Below are 20330 nucleotides of genomic sequence, written 5' to 3'. Positions count from 1 at the left end.
AGTTACAGCGTAGGATCGCTGGGCAGTTACAGTGTTGGAGGCACTGGGCAGTTACAGCGTAGGAAGCACTGGGCAGTTACAGCTTGGGCCACTGGGCAGTTACAGTGTAGGAGGCACTGGGCAGTTACAGCGTAGGAACGCTGGGCAGTTACAGCGTAGGAAGCACTGGGCAGTTACAGCTTGGGCCACTGGGCAGTTACAGTGTAGGAGACTCTGGGCAGTTACAGCGTAGGAAGCGCTGGGCAGTTACAGCGTAGGAGGCACTGGGCAGTTACAGCGTAGGAAGCACTGGGCGGTTACAGCGTTGGAGGCATTGGGCAGTTACCGTGTAGTGCAGTTACAGCGTATGAGGCACGTACAACGTAGGAGGCACTGGGCAGTTAGAGTTGGGGCACTGGGCAGTTACAGCGCAGGGGTGCTGGGCAGTTACAGCGTAGGAGCACTGGTCCATTATACAGCTCACACCATTACTCAAGATGAAGGGTCTGTCATTAAAACTTTTCCTTCCGCAACTGGAACAATTCTAGCAATCGACAACCCAGAATCATTTCTGCAATATAGTATCGCTTTTAACACGCTGCTGAACAATGAATTTCCTCACGCCATTATGGAAGCACTTTCATCACTGTTCAAGTAATGGAGCCACCTTTGAGAATAGGGCAGTATTTTCTGTGTTGACCATTTCAGTGACACAAATAAACAATAACTCGAACACATGAAATAGAAGCTGAAACTGGCCATTTGGTCCTTCAAGTCTGTTCCATCATTCAATGAGATCATGGCTATTCTCTTTGTGTTTTGAATTCCTTATGCCTAAGTACAATCTAACCTTCGACTCCACTGTTCAACAAGAATTCATTGACCTCCACTTTGAGAGTATTGACTGAGCCTCTTCTCCACAGCTTTCTAAGGCAGAGAATTTCAAAGCTGCCGAACCCTCAGGGAAAGAAAAACTCTCACCTTTCTCTGAAAAAGGCTGAACCCTCATTTTTAAACAGGGACCCCTAGTTCTCATTATCTCACCCACAAGAGGAGACATCCTCTCCATATTCACATGACCGAGACCATACAGGAACTGACATACTTTAACCTACTCACACCTCACTCTTCTAGTGAAAACGAGCCCAGTCCGATCACTTTTTCCTCATAAGGTACCAACTCCAGGTACTAATCTGGTCAACCACCTCCAACTAACCTTCAAAGCATTTATATTCTTCCTTAAAAAGGACACTAACGCTGCACAAAGTATTCAAGTCTCTCCAATGCCCTGTATAACTGAAGCTATAAAGAGTACTCCTTGGTGTGAAAATTTCAATTTTCAAACAAAATCCACATTTCATTGATGACTTTAGGGAAAGGGCCACACAATTACAACAAAACAAAAAAAATCACTGAATACAGAAGGTCATAAAACTGTTCTTAATATAACCTTCCCTTTCTTCATGATTGCACTCTAGAGACTTTAAAGATTGTCGAGTCTATAGAAAATAAGACAGTGTAAAAGTACATCTCTCAGTGACAATATGCACAGGATTTTCTTTTGTTTGCTAAAAGAAATTACAATGCATTCTGAATCAGTTTACATAACTTTCTATTTTAGCCCATCTCAAATGGTAATCTACAGCAAGGCTTACAAAGTTAGAATTCTTCTTCTGTAGCCTCAGAGACAGAGGCCATAGTGACAGAGACACAATGCCGCAAGTTAATAGGGTGAGAATGAAAGCACATTTCGTTTGGCTTACGTGAAAGCAAGTTTGTCATCATTGGGTTTAATGCATCGTACGTAGTGAGGTGTTGTCGCATTAAGGGTTTCCATCAGCAGATGAAGGGAGTTACGAAACTGCAAGAAATTGAAACAAAAGTAATTACAATTTGCAAAATTGATCTATCAGTTTTACATTTTCCTCTCACCTGTGATTTGTCTGCTTTTATTTCTCCCCCTCAAATTTTTCCTGCCTTAACTCCTTATTGCGGTCTCCATGGTTACCATGTGCCTTCCACTCTCTTGACCCACTGACTTCAAAATTACCTTCAAAAGTCTTGGTCAGACATCTGCTTGAGCCCAGAGACTCTCCTCATTTTTTTTGGGGGGGGGGTGGGGGGGCGTTGGAGGAGAGGTGTCAGAAAAATTGAGGGACATTATATGTTGATCCCAGTTATCTGCTTCCCAGCAATCAGGTCTTCAGCAGTTCCTCCAGAAACCTGGGAGAAAGATGGCACACCCATCTCCTCAAGTCACAGAATGGGAGCCCAGAGAAGAGAATGGACAATGCAGGGCATTGAGAAGCCACAAAGGAACACAATCAGATTGGGAATCTAACAAAAGGAAGGAAAGGCAAGTCTGAAAATGAGAAAGGGAACCTTCTCTTTTAGACTAGCTTAAGGCAGGCAGCAAACAATACTAAATAAAGAAGAAAAATATAAAAGTGAAAACAATAGAAGATAATTCACCAAGGTGCTGACTGTGTTTCACATGATCCATTAGCATCGAGCTGCCCTCCTTTATAAATCAGTAATTGGAACTTCTTTTACAAAAATCAAATGGCTTATGTTACAGCCTTGTAATGTCTGACAGATTGCAGGGTTGGATTTAAAATTCTCATCCTTGTTCCCCAATCTCTTTGTGGCCGTGCACTTCCCAATTTCCGAAATCTCCTCCAGAACCTTCCGCAATATCCGCACTCCTCTAAATGCTGTATGTGCATTCCCAATTATAACGTTTTCACTGCTGCTGCCTATATTTGCCTTAGCCCCAAGTTGTGGAATTGCCCCGTCCTTGCACCTCTCTTTCTCTCTCTTACCTATTGGAAAAAACTCCTCAAGCTTGATGTAGTTTTCATTGTCATTGTTTGCTCTATAATGTTTCTGTGAAGGCATCTTGGAATCTTTCATTATGTCAAAGGTGCAATGTAAATGTAGGTCCTTGGTATTGCTGCTGTTCAGACAATGGGAATGCAACAAAAGATGCTGGTGCCGCTTGTTCTCTGGACCAAATCACAAATTCATTTTGCCTCAAAGCCTCAGTGACTTTTTTGCCGTATGTACACAGGGTCCCAGACTCTCCCACACAGTAACATCTCTCAGCCCCGATTGAAATCCTGTGGTAATGCCAACTTCAATAATTTAAGGGGAGGCCAGCACTTCACTGCATGTGCGAGATCGTGCCAGGGAAGTGTTGAGAGAGGAAGAGTGAGAGAGTGTAGTGAAAAAGAGTGAGTGTGGGTGTAAAGAAAGGCTGTCTGAGTGAGAGATTGTAGAGTGTGTGAGAAAGTGAGTGAGGGAGAGATTGTAGAGTGTGTGTGAAAGTGAGTGAGGGAGAGATTGTAGAGTGTGTGTGAAAGTGAGTGAGGGAGAGATTGTAGAGTGTGTGTGAAAGTGAGTGAGAGATTGTAGATTGTGTGAGAAAGTGAGTGAGGGAGAGATTGTAGAGTGTGTGAGAAAGTGAGTGTGTGAGATTGTAGAGTGTGTGAGAAAGTGAGTGAGGGAGAGATTGTAGAGTGTGTGTGAAAGTGAGTGAGAGATTGTAGATTGTGTGAGAAAGTGAGTGAGGGAGAGATTGTAGAGTGTGTGAGAAAGTGAGTGTGTGAGATTGTAGAGTGTGTGAGAAAGTGAGTGAGTGAGATTGTAGAGTGTGTGAGAAAGTGAGTGAGGGAGAGATTGTAGAGTGTGTGAGAAAGTGAGTGAGGGAGAGATTGTAGAGTGTGTGAGAAAATGAGTGTGTGAGATTGTAGAGTGTGTGAGAAAGTGAGTGAGGGAGAGATTGTAGAGTGTGTGAGAAAGTGAGTGAGGGAGAGATTGTAGAGTGTGTGAGAAAGTGAGTGAGGGAGAGATTGTAGAGTGTGTGAGATTGTAGAGTGTGTGTGAAAGTGAGTGAGAGATTGTAGAGTGTGTGAGAAAGTGAGTGAGAGATTGTAGAGTGTGTGAGAAAGTGAGTGAGGGAGATTTTGTAGAGTGTGTGAGAAAATGAGTGTGAGATTGTAGAGTGTGTGAGAAAGTGAGTGAGTGAGAGATTGTAGAGTGTGTGAGAAAGTGAGTGAGGGTGAGATTGTAGAGTGTGTGAGAAAGTGAGTGAGAGATTGTAGAGTGTGTGAAAGTGAGAGAGAGATTGTAGAGTGTGTGAGAAAGTGAGTGAGAGAGGGATTGTCGAGTGTGTGTGAAAGTGAGAGAGAGAGAGATTGTAGAGTGTGTGAGAAAGTGAGTGAGAGAGAGATTGTAGAATGTGTGAGAAAGTGAGTGAGGGAGAGATTGCAGAGTGTGTGTGAAAGTGAGTGAGATAGAGATTGAAGAGTGTGAGAAAGTGAGTGAGAGAGATTGTAGAGTGTGTGAGAAAGTGAGTGAGAGAGAGATTGTAGAGTGTGTGAGAAAGTGAGTGTGAGATTGTAGAGTGTGTGAGAAAGTGAGTGAGTGAGAGATTGTAGAGTGTGTGTGAAAGTGAGTGAGTGAGAGATTGTAGAGTGTGTGAGAAAGTGAGTGAGGGAGAGATTGTAGAGTGTGTGAGAAAGTGAGTGAGAGAGATTGTAGAGTGGGTGAGAAAGTGAGTGAGAGAGAGATTGTAGAGTGTGTGTAAAAGTGAGTGAGAGATTGTAGAGCGTGTGTGAAAGTGAGTGAGAGACTGTAGAGTGTGTGTGAAATTTAGTGAGAGATTGTAGAGTGTGTGTGAAAGTGAGTGAGGGAGAGATTGTAGAGTGTGTGAGAAAGTGAGTGAGATAGAGATTGTACAGTGTGTGAGAAAGTGAGTGAGGGAGAGATTGTAGAGTGTGTGAGAAAGTGAGTGAGGGAGAGATTGCAGAGTCTGTGTGAAAGTGAGTGAGATAGAGATTGAAGAGTGTGTGAGAAAGTGAGTGTGAGATTGCAGAGTGTGTGAGAAAGTGAGTGAGATAGAGATTGTAGAGTGTGTGTGAAAGTGAGTGAGAGATTGTAGAGTGTGTGAGAAAGTGAGTGAGATAGAGATTGTAGAGTGTGTGTGAAAGTGAGTGAGAGAGAAATAGTAGACTGTGTGAGAAAGTGAGAGAGAGAGATTGTAGAGTGTGTGAGAAAGTGAGTGAGGGAGAGATTGTAGAGTGTGTGAGAAAGTGAGTGAGTGAGAGATTGTAGAGTGTGTGAGAAAGTGAGTGAGTGAGAGATTGTAGAGTGTGTGAGAAAGTGAGTGTGAGAATGTAGAGTGTGTGTGAAAGTGAGTGAGAGATTGTAGAGTGTGTGAGAAAGTGAGTGAGTGAGAGATTGTAGAGTGTGTGAGAAAGTGAGTGAGGGAGAGATTGTAGAGTGTGTGTGAAAGTGAGTAAGAGAGAGATTGTAGAGTGTGTGTGAAAGTGAGTGAGATAGAGATTGTAGAGTGTGTGAGAAAGTGAGTGTGAGATTGTAGAGTGTGTCAGAAAGTGAGTGAGAGAGAGATTGTAGACTGTGTGAGAAAGTGAGTGAGGGAGAGATTGCAGAGTGTGTGTGAAAGTGAGTGAGAGAGATTGTACAGTGTGTGTGAAAGTGAGTGAGAGAGAGATTGTAGAGTGTGTGTGAAAGTGAGTGTGAGAGATTGTAGAGTGTGTGTGAAAGTGAGTGTGAGAGAGATTGTAGAGTGTGTGTGAAAGTGAGTGAGAGAGAGATTGTAGAGTGTGTGTGAAAGTGAGTGTGAGAGATTGTAGAGTGTGTGAGAAAGTGAGTGAGGGAGAGATTGTAGAGTGTGTGAGAAAGTGAGTGAAGGAGAGATTGTAGAGAGTGTGTGAAAGTGAGTGTGAGAGAGATTATAGAGTGTGTGAGAAAGTGCGTGAGAGAGATTGTAGAGTGTGTGAGAAAGTGAGTGAGGGACAGATTGTAGAGTGTGTGTGAAAGTGAGTGAGAGAGAGATTGTAGAGTGTGTGAGAAAGTGAGTGAGGGAGATTGTAGAGTGTGTGAGAAAGTGAGTGAGAGAGAGATTGTAGAGTGTGTGAGAAAGTGAGTGTGAGATTGTAGAGTGTGTGAGAAAGTGAGTGAGTGAGAGATTGTAGAGTGAGTGAGAAAGCGAGTGAGGGAGAGATTGTAGAGTGTGTGTGAAAGTGAGTGAGAGATTGTAGAGTGTGTGTGAAAGTGAGTGAGGGAGAGATTGTAGAGTGTGTGAGAAAGTGAGTGAGAGAGGGATTGTAGAGTGTGTGAGAAAGTGAGTGAGAGATTGTAGAGTGTGTGAGAAAGTGAGTGTGAGATTGTAGAGTGTGTGTGAAAGTGAGTGAGGGAGAGATTGTAGAGTGTGTGAGAAAGTGAGTGAGAGAGAGATTGTAGAGTGTGTGAGAAAGTGAGTGAGAGATTGTAGAGTGTGTGAGAAAGTGAGTGAGAGATTGTAGAGTGTGTGAGAAAGTGAGTGAGTGACAGATTGTAGACTGTGTGTGAAAGTGAGTGAGAGAGAATGGAGACTGTGTGTGAAAGTGAGTGTGAGAGATTGTAGAGTGTGTGAGAAAGTGAGTGAGGGAGAGATTGTAGAGTGTGTGAGAAAGTGAGTGAGTGAGAGATTGTAGAGTATGTGAGAAAGTGAGTGAGGGAGAGATTGTAGAGTGTGTGAGAAAGTGAGTGAGTGAGAGATTGTAGAGTATGTGAGAAAGTGAGCGAGTGAGAGATTGTAGAGTGTGTGTGAAAGTGAGTGTGAGAGATTGTAGAGTGTGTGAGAAAGTGAGTGAGAGAGAGATTGTAGAATGTGTGAGAAAGTGAGTGAGAGATTGTAGAGCGTGTGTGAAAGTGAGTGAGAGAGAGATTGTAGAGTGTGTGAGAAAGTGAGTGTGAGAGAGATTGTAGAGTGTGTGAGAAAGTGAGTGAGGGAGAGATTGCAGAGTGTGTGAGAAAGTGAGTGAGGGAGAGATTGCAGAGTCTGTGTGAAAGTGAGTGAGATAGAGATTGAAGAGTGTGTGAGAAAGTGAGTGAGTGAGAGATTGTAGAGTGTGTGTGAAAGTGAGTGAGGGAGAGATTGTAGAGTGTGTGAGAAAGTGAGTGAGGGAGAGATTGTAGTGTGTGAGAGAAAGTGAGTGAGGGAGAGATTGTAGAGTGTGTGAGAAAGTGAGTGAGGGAGAGATTGTAGAGAGTGTGTGAAAGTGAGTGAGAGAGATTGTAGAGTGTGTGGGAAAGTGAGTGAGAGATTGTAGAGCGTGTGTGAAAGTGAGTGAGAGACTGTAGAGTGTGTGTGAAATTTAGTGAGAGATTGTAGAGTGTGTGTGAAAGTGAGTGAGAGAGATTGTAGAGCGTGTGTGAAAGTGAGTGAGGGAGAGATTGTAGAGTGTGTGAGAAAGTGAGTGAGATAGAGATTGTAGAGTGTGTGTGAAAGTGAGTGAGATAGAGATTGATGAGTGTGTGAGAAAGTGAGTGTGAGATTGTAGAGTGTGTGAGAAAGTGAGTGAGTGAGAGATTGTAGAGTGTGTGTGAAAGTGAGTGAGGGAGAGATTGTAGAGTGTGTGAGAAAGTGAGTGCGGGAGAGATTGTAGAGTGTGAGAGAAAGTGAGTGAGGGAGAGATTGTAGAGTGTGTGAGAAAGTGAGTGAGGGAGAGATTGTAGAGTGTGTGTGAAAGTGAGTGAGTGAGAGATTGTAGAGTGTGTGAGAAAGTGAGTGAGGGAGAGATTGTAGAGTGTGTGTAAAAGTGAGTGAGAGATTGTAGAGCGTGTGTGAAAGTGAGTGAGAGACTGTAGAGTGTGTGTGAAATTTAGTGAGAGATTGTAGAGTGTGTGTGAAAGTGAGTGAGGGAGAGATTGTAGAGTGTGTGAGAAAGTGAGTGAGATAGAGATTGTAGAGTGTGTGTGAAAGTGAGTGAGTGAGAGATTGTAGAGTGTGTGAGAAAGTGAGTGTGTGAGAGATTGTAGAGTGTGTGAGAAAGTGAGTGAGGGAGAGATTGTAGAGTGTGTGAGAAAGTGAGTGTGAGATTGTAGAGTGTGTGTGAAAGTGAGTGAGAGATTGTAGAGTGTGTGAGAAAGTGAGTGAGTGAGAGATTGTAGAATGTGTGAGAAAGTGAGTGAGTGAGAGATTGTAGAGTGTGTGTGAAAGTGAGTGAGAGAGATTGCAGAGTGTGTGTGAAAGTGAGTGAGAGAGAGATTGTAGAGTGTGTGTGAAAGTGAGTGAGTGAGAGATTGTAGAGTGTGTGAGAAAGTGAGTGAGTGAGAGATTGTAGAGTGTGTGAGAAAGTGAGTGAGGGAGAGATTGTAGAGTGTGTGAGATTGTAGAGTGTGTGTGAAAGTGAGTGAGAGATTGTAGAGTGTGTGAGAAAGTGAGTGAGGGAGAGATTGTAGAGTGTGTGTAAAAGTGAGTGAGAGATTGTAGAGCGTGTGTGAAAGTGAGTGAGAGACTGTAGAGTGTGTGTGAAAGTGAGTGAGAGATTGTAGAGTGTGTGAGAAAGTGAGTGAGTGAGAGATTGTAGAATGTGTGAGAAAGTGAATGAGTGAGAGATTGTAGAGTGTGTGTGAAAGTGAGTGAGAGAGATTGCAGAGTGTGTGTGAAAGTGAGTGAGAGAGAGATTGTAGAGTGTGTGTGAAAGTGAGTGAGTGAGAGATTGTAGAGTGTGTGAGAAAGTGAGTGAGTGAGAGATTGTAGAGTGTGTGAGAAAGTGAGTGAGGGAGAGATTGTAGAGTGTGTGAGATTGTAGAGTGTGTGTGAAAGTGAGTGAGAGATTGTAGAGTGTGTGAGAAAGTGAGTGAGTGAGAGATTGTAGAGTGTGTGAGAAAGTGAGTGAGTGAGAGATTGTAGAGTGTGTGAGAAAATGAGTGTGAGATTGTAGAGTGTGTGAGAAAGTGAGTGAGTGAGAGATTGTAGAGTGTGTGAGAAAGTGAGTGAGGGTGAGATTGTAGAGTGTGTGAGAAAGTGAGTGAGAGATTGTAGAGTGTGTGAAAGTGAGAGAGAGATTGTAGAGTGTGTGAGAAAGTGAGTGAGAGAGGGATTGTCGAGTGTGTGAGAAAGTGAGTGAGATAGAGATTGTAGAGTGTGTGAGAAAGTGAGTGAGGGAGAGATTGTAGAGTGTGTGAGAAAGTGAGTGAGGGAGAGATTGCAGAGTCTGTGTGAAAGTGAGTGAGATAGAGATTGAAGAGTGTGTGAGAAAGTGAGTGTGAGATTGTAGAGTGTGTGAGAAAGTGAGTGAGATAGAGATTGTAGAGTGTGTGTGAAAGTGAGTGAGAGATTGTAGAGTGTGTGAGAAAGTGAGTGAGATAGAGATTGTAGAGTGTGTGTGAAAGTGAGTGAGTGAGAGATTGTAGAGTGTGTGAGAAAGTGAGTGAGTGAGAGATTGTAGAGTGTGTGAGAAAGTGAGTGAGGGAGAGATTGTAGAGTGTGTGAGAAAATGAGTGTGAGATTGTAGAGTGTTTGAGAAAGTGAGCGAGTGAGAGATTGCAGAGTGTGTGAGAAAGTGAGTGAGGGAGAGATTGTAGAGTGTGTGAGAAAGTGAGTGAGAGATTGTAGAGTGTGTGTGAAAGTGAGTGAGGGAGAGATTGTAGAGTGTGTGAGAAAGTGAGAGAGAGATTGTAGAGTGTGTGAGAAAGTGAGTGAGGGAGAGATTGTAGAGTGTGTGTGAAAGTGAGTGAGGGAGAGATTGTAGAGTGTGTGAGAAAGTGAGTGAGGGAGAGATTGTAGACTGTGTGTGAAAGTGAGTGAGAGAGGGATTGTCGAGTGTGTGTGAAAGTGAGTGAGAGAGAGATTGTCGAGTGTGTGCGAAAGTGAGTGAGAGAGAGATTGTAGAGTGTGTGCGAAAGTGAGTGAGAGAGAGATTGTAGAATGAGTGAGAAAGTGAGTGAGGGAGAGATTGCAGAGTGTGTGTGAAAGTGAGTGAGATATAGATTGAAGAGTGTGAGAAAGTGAGTGAGAGAGATTGTAGAGTGTGTGAGAAAGTGAGTGAGAGATTGTAGAGTGTGTGTGAAAGTGAGTGAGAGAGAGATTGTAGAGTGTGTGAGAAAGTGAGTGTGAGATTGTAGACTGTGTGAGAAAGTGAGTGAGTGAGAGATTATAGAGTGTGTGTGAAAGTGAGAGAGATTGTAGAGTGTGTGAGAAAGTGAGTGAGGGATAGATTGTAGAGTGTGTGTGAAAGTGAGTGAGGGAGAGATTGTAGAGTGTGTGAGAAAGTGAGTGAGGGAGAGATTGTAGACTGTGTGAGAAAGTGGTTGAGAGATTGTAGAGTGTGTGAGAAAGTGAGTGAGAGATTGTAGAGTGTGTGAGAAAGTGAGTGAGAGAGAGATTGTAGAGTGTGTGTGAAAGTGAGTGAGAGATTGTCGAGTGTGTGAGAAAGTGGTTGAGAGATTGTAGAGTGTGTGTGAAAGTGAGTGAGGGAGAGATTGTAGAGTGTGTGTGAAAGTGAGTGAGAGATTGTCGAGTGTGTGAGAAAGTGAGTGTGAGAGATTGTAGAGTGTGTGTGAAAGTGAGTGTGAGAGAGATTGTAGAGTGTGTGAGAAAGTCAGTGTGAGAGATTGTAGAGGGTGTGAGAAAATGAGTGAGTGAGAGATTGTAGAGTGTGTGAGAAAGTGAGTGAGGGAGAGATTGTAGAGTGGGTGTGAAAGTGAGTGAGAGAGAGATTGTAGAGTGTGTGAGAAAGTGAGTGAGGAAGAGATTGTAGAGTGTGTGAGAAAGTGAGTGAGAGATTGTAGAGCGTGTGTGAAAGTGAGTGAGAGAGAGATTGTAGAGTGTGTGAGAAAGTGAGTGAGAGATTGTAGAGTGTGTGAGAAAGTGAGTGAGAGAGATTGTAGAGTGTGTGAGAAAGTGAGTGAGAGATTGTAGAGCGTGTGTGAAAGTGAGTGAGAGAGAGATTGTAGAGTGTGTGAGAAAGTGAGTGTGAGAGAGATTGTAGAGTGTGTGAGAAAGTGAGTGAGGGAGAGATTGTAGAGTGTGTGAGAAAGTGAGTGAGGGAGAGATTGCAGAGTCTGTGTGAAAGTGAGTGAGATAGAGATTGAAGAGTGTGTGAGAAAGTGAGTGTGAGATTGTAGAGTGTGTGAGAAAGTGAGTGAGTGAGAGATTGTAGAGTGTGTGTGAAAGTGAGTGAGGGAGAGATTGTAGAGTGTGTGAGAAAGTGAGTGAGGGAGAGATTGTAGAGTGTGAGAGAAAGTGAGTGAGGGAGAGATTGTAGAGTGTGTGAGAAAGTGAGTGAGAGAGATTGTAGAGTGTGTGAGAAAGTGAGTGAGGGAGAGATTGTAGAGTGTGTGTAAAAGTGAGTGAGAGATTGTAGAGCGTGTGTGAAAGTGAGTGAGAGAGGGATTGTCGAGTGTGTGTGAAAGTGAGAGAGAGAGAGATTGTAGAGTGTGTGAGAAAGTGAGTGAGAGAGAGATTGTAGAATGTGTGAGAAAGTGAGTGAGGGAGAGATTGCAGAGTGTGTGTGAAAGTGAGTGAGATAGAGATTGAAGAGTGTGAGAAAGTGAGTGAGAGAGATTGTAGAGTGTGTGAGAAAGTGAGTGAGAGATTGTAGAGTGTGTGTGAAAGTGAGTGAGAGAGAGATTGTAGAGTGTGTGAGAAAGTGAGTGTGAGATTGTAGAGTGTGTGAGAAAGTGAGTGAGGGAGAGATTGTAGAGTGTGTGTGAAAGTGAGTGAGTGAGAGATTGTAGAGTGTGTGAGAAAGTGAGTGAGGGAGAGATTGTAGAGTGTGTGTAAAAGTGAGTGAGAGATTGTAGAGCGTGTGTGAAAGTGAGTGAGAGACTGTAGAGTGTGTGTGAAATTTAGTGAGAGATTGTAGAGTGTGTGTGAAAGTGAGTGAGGGAGAGATTGTAGAGTGTGTGAGAAAGTGAGTGAGATAGAGATTGTAGAGTGTGTGAGAAAGTGAGTGAGGGAGAGATTGTAGAGTGTGTGAGAAAGTGAGTGAGGGAGAGATTGCAGATTCTGTGTGAAAGTGAGTGAGATAGAGATTGAAGAGTGTGTGAGAAAGTGAGTGTGAGATTGTAGAGTGTGTGAGAAAGTGAGTGAGATAGAGATTGTAGAGTGTGTGTGAAAGTGAGTGAGAGATTGTAGAGTGTGTGAGAAAGTGAGTGAGATAGAGATTGTAGAGTGTGTGTGAAAGTGAGTGAGTGAGAGATTGTAGAGTGTGTGAGAAAGTGAGTGAGTGAGAGATTGTAGAGTGTGTGAGAAAGTGAGTGAGGGAGAGATTGTAGAGTGTGTGAGAAAATGAGTGTGAGATTGTAGAGTGTTTGAGAAAGTGAGCGAGTGAGAGATTGCAGAGTGTGTGAGAAAGTGAGTGAGGGAGAGATTGTAGAGTGTGTGAGAAAGTGAGTGAGAGATTGTAGAGTGTGTGTGAAAGTGAGAGAGAGATTGTAGAGTGTGTGAGAAAGTGAGTGAGGGAGAGATTGTAGAGTGTGTGTGAAAGTGAGTGAGGGAGAGATTGGAGAGTGTGTGAGAAAGTGAGTGAGAGAGAGATTGTAGACTGTGTGTGAAAGTGAGTGAGAGAGGGATTGTCGAGTGTGTGTGAAAGTGAGTGAGAGAGAGATTGTCGAGTGTGTGCGAAAGTGAGTGAGAGAGAGATTGTAGAGTGTGTGCGAAAGTGAGTGAGAGAGAGATTGTAGAATGTGTGAGAAAGTGAGTGAGGGAGAGATTGCAGAGTGTGTGTGAAAGTGAGTGAGATAGAGATTGAAGAGTGTGAGAAAGTGAGTGAGAGAGATTGTAGAGTGTGTGAGAAAGTGAGTGAGAGATTGTAGAGTGTGTGTGAAAGTGAGTGAGAGAGAGATTGTAGAGTGTGTGAGAAAGTGAGTGAGTGAGAGATTATAGAGTGTGTGTGAAAGTGAGAGAGATTGTAGAGTGTGTGAGAAAGTGAGTGAGGGAGAGATTGTACAGTGTGTGAGAAAGTGAGTGAGGGAGAGATTGTAGACTGTGTGTGAAAGTGAGTGAGAGAGAGATTGTAGAGTGTGAGAGAAAGTGAGTGAGAGAGATTGTAGAGTGTGTGAGAAAGTGAGTGAGAGAGAGATTGTAGAGTGTGTGAGAAAGTGGTTGAGAGATTGTAGAGTGTGTGAGAAAGTGAGTGAGAGATTGTAGAGTGTGTGAGAAAGTGAGTGAGAGAGAGATTGTAGAGTGTGTGTGAAAGTGAGTGAGAGATTGTCGAGTGTGTGAGAAAGTGGTTGAGAGATTGTAGAGTGTGTGAGAAAGTGAGTGAGAGATTGTAGAGTGTGTGTGAAAGTGAGTGAGGGAGAGATTGTAGACTGTGTGTGAAAGTGAGTGAGAGATTGTCGAGTGTGTGAGAAAGTCAGTGTGAGAGATTGTAGAGGGTGTGAGAAAGTGAGTGAGATAGAGATTGTAGAGTGTGTGAGAAAGTGAGTGAGGGAGAGATTGTAGAGTGTGTGAGAAAGTGAGTGAGGGAGACATTGCAGATTCTGTGTGAAAGTGAGTGAGATAGAGATTGAAGAGTGTGTGAGAAAGTGAGTGTGAGATTGTAGAGTGTGTGAGAAAGTGAGTGAGATAGAGATTGTAGAGTGTGTGTGAAAGTGAGTGAGAGATTGTAGAGTGTGTGAGAAAGTGAGTGAGATAGAGATTGTAGAGTGTGTGTGAAAGTGAGTGAGTGAGAGATTGTAGAGTGTGTGAGAAAGTGAGTGAGTGAGAGATTGTAGAGTGTGTGAGAAAGTGAGTGAGGGAGAGATTGTAGAGTGTGTGAGAAAATGAGTGTGAGATTGTAGAGTGTTTGAGAAAGTGAGCGAGTGAGAGATTGCAGAGTGTGTGAGAAAGTGAGTGAGGGAGAGATTGTAGAGTGTGTGAGAAAGTGAGTGAGAGATTGTAGAGTGTGTGTGAAAGTGAGAGAGAGATTGTAGAGTGTGTGAGAAAGTGAGTGAGGGAGAGATTGTAGAGTGTGTGTGAAAGTGAGTGAGGGAGAGATTGTAGAGTGTGTGAGAAAGTGAGTGAGGGAGAGATTGTAGACTGTGTGTGAAAGTGAGTGAGAGAGGGATTGTCGAGTGTGTGTGAAAGTGAGTGAGAGAGAGATTGTCGAGTGTGTGCGAAAGTGAGTGAGAGAGAGATTGTAGAGTGTGTGCGAAAGTGAGTGAGAGAGAGATTGTAGAATGTGTGAGAAAGTGAGTGAGGGAGAGATTGCAGAGTGTGTGTGAAAGTGAGTGAGATAGAGATTGAAGAGTGTGAGAAAGTGAGTGAGAGAGATTGTAGAGTGTGTGAGAAAGTGAGTGAGAGATTGTAGAGTGTGTGTGAAAGTGAGTGAGAGAGAGATTGTAGAGTGTGTGAGAAAGTGAGTGAGTGAGAGATTATAGAGTGTGTGTGAAAGTGAGAGAGATTGTAGAGTGTGTGAGAAAGTGAGTGAGGGATAGATTGTAGAGTGTGTGTGAAAGTGAGTGAGGGAGAGATTGTAGAGTGTGTGAGAAAGTGAGTGAGGGAGAGATTGTAGACTGTGTGTGAAAGTGAGTGAGAGAGAGATTGTAGAGTGTGAGAGAGATTGTAGAGTGTGTGAGAAAGTGGTTGAGAGATTGTAGAGTGTGTGAGAAAGTGAGTGAGAGATTGTAGAGTGTGTGAGAAAGTGAGTGAGAGAGAGATTGTAGAGTGTGTGTGAAAGTGAGTGAGAGATTGTCGAGTGTGTGAGAAAGTGGTTGAGAGATTGTAGAGTGTGTGAGAAAGTGAGTGAGAGATTGTAGAGTGTGTGTGAAAGTGAGTGAGGGAGAGATTGTAGACTGTGTGTGAAAGTGAGTGAGAGATTGTCGAGTGTGTGAGAAAGTCAGTGTGAGAGATTGTAGAGGGTGTGAGAAAATGAGTGAGTGAGAGATTGTAGAGTGTGTGAGAAAGTGAGTGAGGGAGAGATTGTAGAGTGGGTGTGAAAGTGAGTGAGAGAGAGATTGGAGAGTGTGTGAAAAAGTGAGTGAGAGAGATTGTAGAGTGTGTGAAAAAGTGAGTGAGAGAGATTGTAGAGTGTGTGTGAAAGTGAGTGAGGGAGAGATTGTCGAGTGTGTGTGAAAGTGAGTGAGAGAGAGATTGGAGAGTGTGTGCGAAAGTGAGTGAGAGAGAGATTGTAGAATGTGTGAGAAAGTGAGTGAGGGAGAGATTGCAGAGTGTGTGTGAAAGTGAGTGAGATAGAGATTGAAGAGTGTGAGAAAGTGAGTGAGAGAGATTGTAGAGTGTGTGAGAAAGTGAGTGAGAGATTGTAGAGTGTGTGTGAAAGTGAGTGAGAGAGAGATTGTAGAGTGTGTGAGAAAGTGAGTGAGTGAGAGATTATAGAGTGTGTGTGAAAGTGAGAGAGATTGTAGAGTGTGTGAGAAAGTGAGTGAGGGATAGATTGTAGAGTGTGTGTGAAAGTGAGTGAGGGAGAGATTGTAGAGTGTGTGAGAAAGTGAGTGAGGGAGAGATTGTAGACTGTGTGTGAAAGTGAGTGAGAGAGAGATTGTAGAGTGTGAGAGAAAGTGAGTGAGAGAGATTGTAGAGTGTGTGAGAAAGTGAGTGAGAGAGAGATTGTAGAGTGTGTGAGAAAGTGGTTGAGAGATTGTAGAGTGTGTGAGAAAGTGAGTGAGAGATTGTAGAGTGTGTGAGAAAGTGAGTGAGAGAGAGATTGTAGAGTGTGTGTGAAAGTGAGTGAGAGATTGTCGAGTGTGTGAGAAAGTGGTTGAGAGATTGTAGAGTGTGTGAGAAAGTGAGTGAGAGATTGTAGAGTGTGTGTGAAAGTGAGTGAGGGAGAGATTGTAGACTGTGTGTGAAAGTGAGTGAGAGATTGTCGAGTGTGTGAGAAAGTCAGTGTGAGAGATTGTAGAGGGTGTGAGAAAGTGAGTGAGATAGAGATTGTAGAGTGTGTGAGAAAGTGAGTGAGGGAGAGATTGTAGAGTGTGTGAGAAAGTGAGTGAGGGAGAGATTGCAGATTCTGTGTGAAAGTGAGTGAGATAGAGATTGAAGAGTGTGTGAGAAAGTGAGTGTGAGATTGTAGAGTGTGTGAGAAAGTGAGTGAGATAGAGATTGTAGAGTGTGTGTGAAAGTGAGTGAGAGATTGTAGAGTGTGTGAGAAAGTGAGTGAGATAGAGATTGTAGAGTGTGTGTGAAAGTGAGTGAGTGAGAGATTGTAGAGTGTGTGAGAAAGTGAGTGAGTGAGAGATTGTAGAGTGTGTGAGAAAGTGAGTGAGGGAGAGATTGTAGAGTGTGTGAGAAAATGAGTGTGAGATTGTAGAGTGTTTGAGAAAGTGAGCGAGTGAGAGATTGCAGAGTGTGTGAGAAAGTGAGTGAGGGAGAGATTGTAGAGTGTGTGAGAAAGTGAGTGAGAGATTGTAGAGTGTGTGTGAAAGTGAGAGAGAGATTGTAGAGTGTGTGAGAAAGTGAGTGAGGGAGAGATTGTAGAGTGTGTGTGAAAGTGAGTGAGGGAGAGATTGTAGAGTGTGTGAGAAAGTGAGTGAGGGAGAGATTGTAGACTGTGTGTGAAAGTGAGTGAGAGAGGGATTGTCGAGTGTGTGTGAAAGTGAGTGAGAGAGAGATTGTCGAGTGTGTGCGAAAGTGAGTGAGAGAGAGATTGTAGAGTGTGTGCGAAAGTGAGTGAGAGAGAGATTGTAGAATGTGTGAGAAAGTGAGTGAGGGAGAGATTGCAGAGTGTGTGTGAAAGTGAGTGAGATAGAGATTGAAGAGTGTGAGAAAGTGAGTGAGAGAGATTGTAGAGTGTGTGAGAAAGTGAGTGAGAGATTGTAGAGTGTGTGTGAAAGTGAGTGAGAGAGAGATTGTAGAGTGTGTGAGAAAGTGAGTGAGTGAGAGATTATAGAGTGTGTGTGAAAGTGAGAGAGATTGTAGAGTGTGTGAGAAAGTGAGTGAGGGATAGATTGTAGAGTGTGTGTGAAAGTGAGTGAGGGAGAGATTGTAGAGTGTGTGAGAAAGTGAGTGAGGGAGAGATTGTAGACTGTGTGTGAAAGTGAGTGAGAGAGAGATTGTAGAGTGTGAGAGAGATTGTAGAGTGTGTGACAAAGTGGTTGAGAGATTGTAGAGTGTGTGAGAAAGTGAGTGAGAGATTGTAGAGTGTGTGAGAAAGTGAGTGAGAGAGAGATTGTAGAGTGTGTGTGAAAGTGAGTGAGAGATTGTCGAGTGTGTGAGAAAGTGGTTGAGAGATTGTAGAGTGTGTGAGAAAGTGAGTGAGAGATTGTAGAGTGTGTGTGAAAGTGAGTGAGGGAGAGATTGTAGACTGTGTGTGAAAGTGAGTGAGAGATTGTCGAGTGTGTGAGAAAGTCAGTGTGAGAGATTGTAGAGGGTGTGAGAAAATGAGTGAGTGAGAGATTGTAGAGTGTGTGAGAAAGTGAGTGAGGGAGAGATTGTAGAGTGGGTGTGAAAGTGAGTGAGAGAGAGATTGTAGAGTGTGTGAAAAAGTGAGTGAGAGAGATTGTAGAGTGTGTGAAAAAGTGAGTGAGAGAGATTGTAGAGTGTGTGAGAAAGTGAGTGAGGGAGAGATTGTAGAGTGTTTGAGAAAGTGAGTGAGTGAGAGATTGTAGAGTATGTGAGAAAGTGAGTGAGTGAGAGATTGTAGAGTGTGTGTGAAAGTGAGTGTGAGAGATTGTAGAGTGTGTGAGAAAGTGAGTGAGAGAGAGATTGTAGAGTGTGTGAGAAAGTGAGTGAGAGATTGTAGAGCGTGTGTGAAAGTGAGTGAGAGAGAGATTGTAGAGTGTGTGAGAAAGTGAGTGTGAGAGAGATTGTAGAGTGTGTGAGAAAGTGAGTGAGGGAGAGATTGTAGAGTGTGTGAGAAAGTGAGTGAGGGAGAGATTGCAGAGTCTGTGTGAAAGTGAGTGAGATAGAGATTGAAGAGTGTGTGAGAAAGTGAGTGTGAGATTGTAGAGTGTGTGAGAAAGTGAGTGAGGGAGAGATTGTAGAGTGTGTGAGAAAGTGAGTGAGGGAGAGATTGTAGAGTGTGAGAGAAAGTGAGTGAGGGAGAGATTGTAGAGTGTGTGAGAAAGTGAGTGAGGGAGAGATTGTAGAGTGTGTGTGAAAGTGAGTGAGAGAGATTGTAGAGTGTGTGATAAAGTGAGTGAGGGAGAGATTGTAGAGTGTGTGTAAAAGTGAGTGAGAGATTGTAGAGCGTGTGTGAAAGTGAGTGAGAGACTGTAGAGTGTGTGTGAAAGTTAGTGAGAGATTGTAGAGTGTGTGTGAAAGTGAGTGAGGGAGAGATTGTAGAGTGTGTGAGAAAGTGAGTGAGATAGAGATTGTAGAGTGTGTGTGAAAGTGAGTGAGTGAGAGATTGTAGAGTGTGAGAGAAAGTGAGTGAGTGAGAGATTGTAGAGTGTGTGAGAAAGTGAGTGAGGGAGAGATTGTAAAGTGTGTGAGAAAGTGAGTGAGGGAGAGATTGTAGAGTGTGTGAGATTGTAGAGTGTGTGTGAAAGTGAGTGAGAGATTGTAGAGTGTGTGAGAAAGTGAGTGAGATTGTAGAGTGTGTGAGAAAGTGAGTGAGTGAGAGATTGTAGAGTGTGTGTGAAAGTGAGTGAGAGAGATTGCAGAGTGTGTGTGAAAGTGAGTGAGAGTGAGATTGTAGAGTGTGTGTGAAAGTGAGTGAGTGAGAGATTGTAGAGTGTGTGAGAAAGTGAGTGAGTGAGAGATTGTAGAGTGTGTGTGAAAGTGAGTGAGAGATTGTAGAGTGTGTGAGAAAATGAGTGTGAGATTGTAGAGTGTGTGAGAAAGTGAGTGAGTGAGAGATTGTAGAGTGTGTGAGAAAGTGAGTGAGAGATTGTAGAGTGTGTGAGAAAATGAGTGTGAGATTGTAGAGTGTGTGAGAAAGTGAGTGAGTGAGAGATTGTAGAGTGTGTGAGAAAGTGAGTGAGGGTGAGATTGTAGAGTGTGTGAGAAAGTGAGTGAGAGATTGTAGAGTGTGTGTGAAAGTGAGAGAGAGATTGTAGAGTGTGTGAGAAAGTGCGTGTGAGAGATTGTAGAGTGTGTGTGAAAGTGAGTGTGAGAGAGATTGTAGAGTGTGTGAGAAAGTGAGTGTGAGAGATTGTAGAGTGTGTGAGAAAGTGAGTGAGGGAGAGATTGTAGAAGTGTGTGAGAAAGTGAGTGAGGGAGAGATTGTAGAGTGTGTGTGAAAGTGAGTGAGAGAGAGATTGTAGAGTGTGTGAGAAAGTGAGTGAGTGAGAGATTGTAGAGTGTGTGTGAAAGTGAGTGAGGGACAGATTGTAGAGTGTGTGTGAAAGTGAGTGAGAGAGAGATTGTAGAGTGTGTGAGAAAGTGAGTGAGGGAGAGATTGTAGAGTGTGTGAGAAAGTGAGTAAGGGAGAGATTGCAGAGTGTGTGAGAAAGTGAGTGAGGGAGAGATTGTAGAGTGTGTGAGAAAGTGAGTGAGGGAGAGATTGTAGAGTGTGTGTGAAAGTGAGTGAGAGAGATTGTAGAGTGTGTGAGAAAGTGAGTGAGGGAGAGATTGTAGAGTGTGTGTGAAGTGAGTGAGTGAGATAGAGATTGTAGAGTGTGTGTGAAGTGAGTGAGAGAGATTGTAGAGTGTGTGAGAAAGTGAGTGAGAGAGAGATTGTAGAGTGTGTGAGAAAGTGAGTGAGAGATTGTAGAGTGTGTGTGAAAGTGAGTGAGAGAGAGATTGTAGAGTGTGTGAGAAAGTGAGTGTGAGATTGTAGAGTGTGTGAGAAAGTGAGTGAGTGAGAGATTGTAGAGTGTGTGAGAAAGTGAGTGAGGGAGAGATTGTAGAGTGTGTGTGAAAGTGAGTGAGAGATTGTAGAGTGTGTGTGAAAGTGAGAGAGAGATTGTAGAGTGTGTGTGAAAGTGAGTGAGGGAGAGATTGTAGAGTGTGTGAGAAAGTGAGTGAGAGAGAGATTGTAGAGTGTGTGAGAAAGTGAGTGAGAGATTGTAGAGTGTGTAAGAAAGTGAGTGAGAGAGAGATTGTAGAGTGTGTGAGAAAGTGAGTGAGAGATTGTAGAGTGTGTGAGAAACTGAGTGAGAGATTGTAGAGTGTGTGAGAAAGTGAGTGAGAGAGTTTGAAGAGTGTGTGAGAAAGTGAGTGAGAGATTGTAGAGTGTGTGAGAAAGTGAGTGAGTGAGAGATTGTAGAGTGTGTGTGAAAGTGAGTGTGAGAGATTGTAGAGTGTGTGAGAAAGTGAGTGAGAGAGAATGGAGACTGTGTGTGAAAGTGAGTGTGAGAGATTGTAGAGTGTGTGTGAAAGTGAGTGAGGGAGAGATTGTAGAGTGTGTGAGAAAGTGAGTGAGTGAGAGATTGTAGAGTGTGTGAGAAAGTGAGTGAGTGAGAGATTGTAGAGTGTGTGAGAAAGTGAGTGAGTGAGAGATTGTAGAGTGTGTGAGAAAGTGAGTGAGTGAGAGATTGTAGAGTGTGTGTGAAAGTGAGTGTGAGAGATTGTAGAGTGGGTGAGAAAGTGAGTGAGAGAGAGATTGTAGAGTGTGTGAGAAAGTGAGTGAGAGATTGTAGAGCGTGTGTGAAAGTGAGTGAGAGAGAGATTGAAGAGCGTGTGAGAAAGTGAGTGTGAGAGAGATTGTAGAGTGTGTGAGAAAGTGAGT

The 20330-nt window shown here is 43.4% G+C and overlaps 1 protein-coding gene across 5 annotated transcripts in view; it reads right to left on the bottom strand.

Annotated features, from left to right (window-relative positions):
• The window catches only part of myo5aa (myosin VAa), a 276751-nt gene that overhangs the window by 68581 nt on the left and 187840 nt on the right, over positions 1-20330 (bottom strand). For all 5 annotated transcript variants that reach the window (XM_072565069.1, XM_072565071.1, XM_072565072.1 and 2 more), the window contains exon 16: positions 1743-1840. In XM_072565069.1, coding sequence (XP_072421170.1) covers positions 1743-1840 — 98 coding nt within the window. The remainder of the gene's footprint in view (positions 1-1742; positions 1841-20330) is intronic.

The sequence above is a fragment of the Chiloscyllium punctatum genome, chromosome 48 (assembly GCF_047496795.1).
Source record: "Chiloscyllium punctatum isolate Juve2018m chromosome 48, sChiPun1.3, whole genome shotgun sequence".
Taxonomy (NCBI): Eukaryota; Metazoa; Chordata; class Chondrichthyes; order Orectolobiformes; family Hemiscylliidae; genus Chiloscyllium; species Chiloscyllium punctatum.
This window is presented reverse-complemented; position numbering and strand designations above follow the sequence as displayed.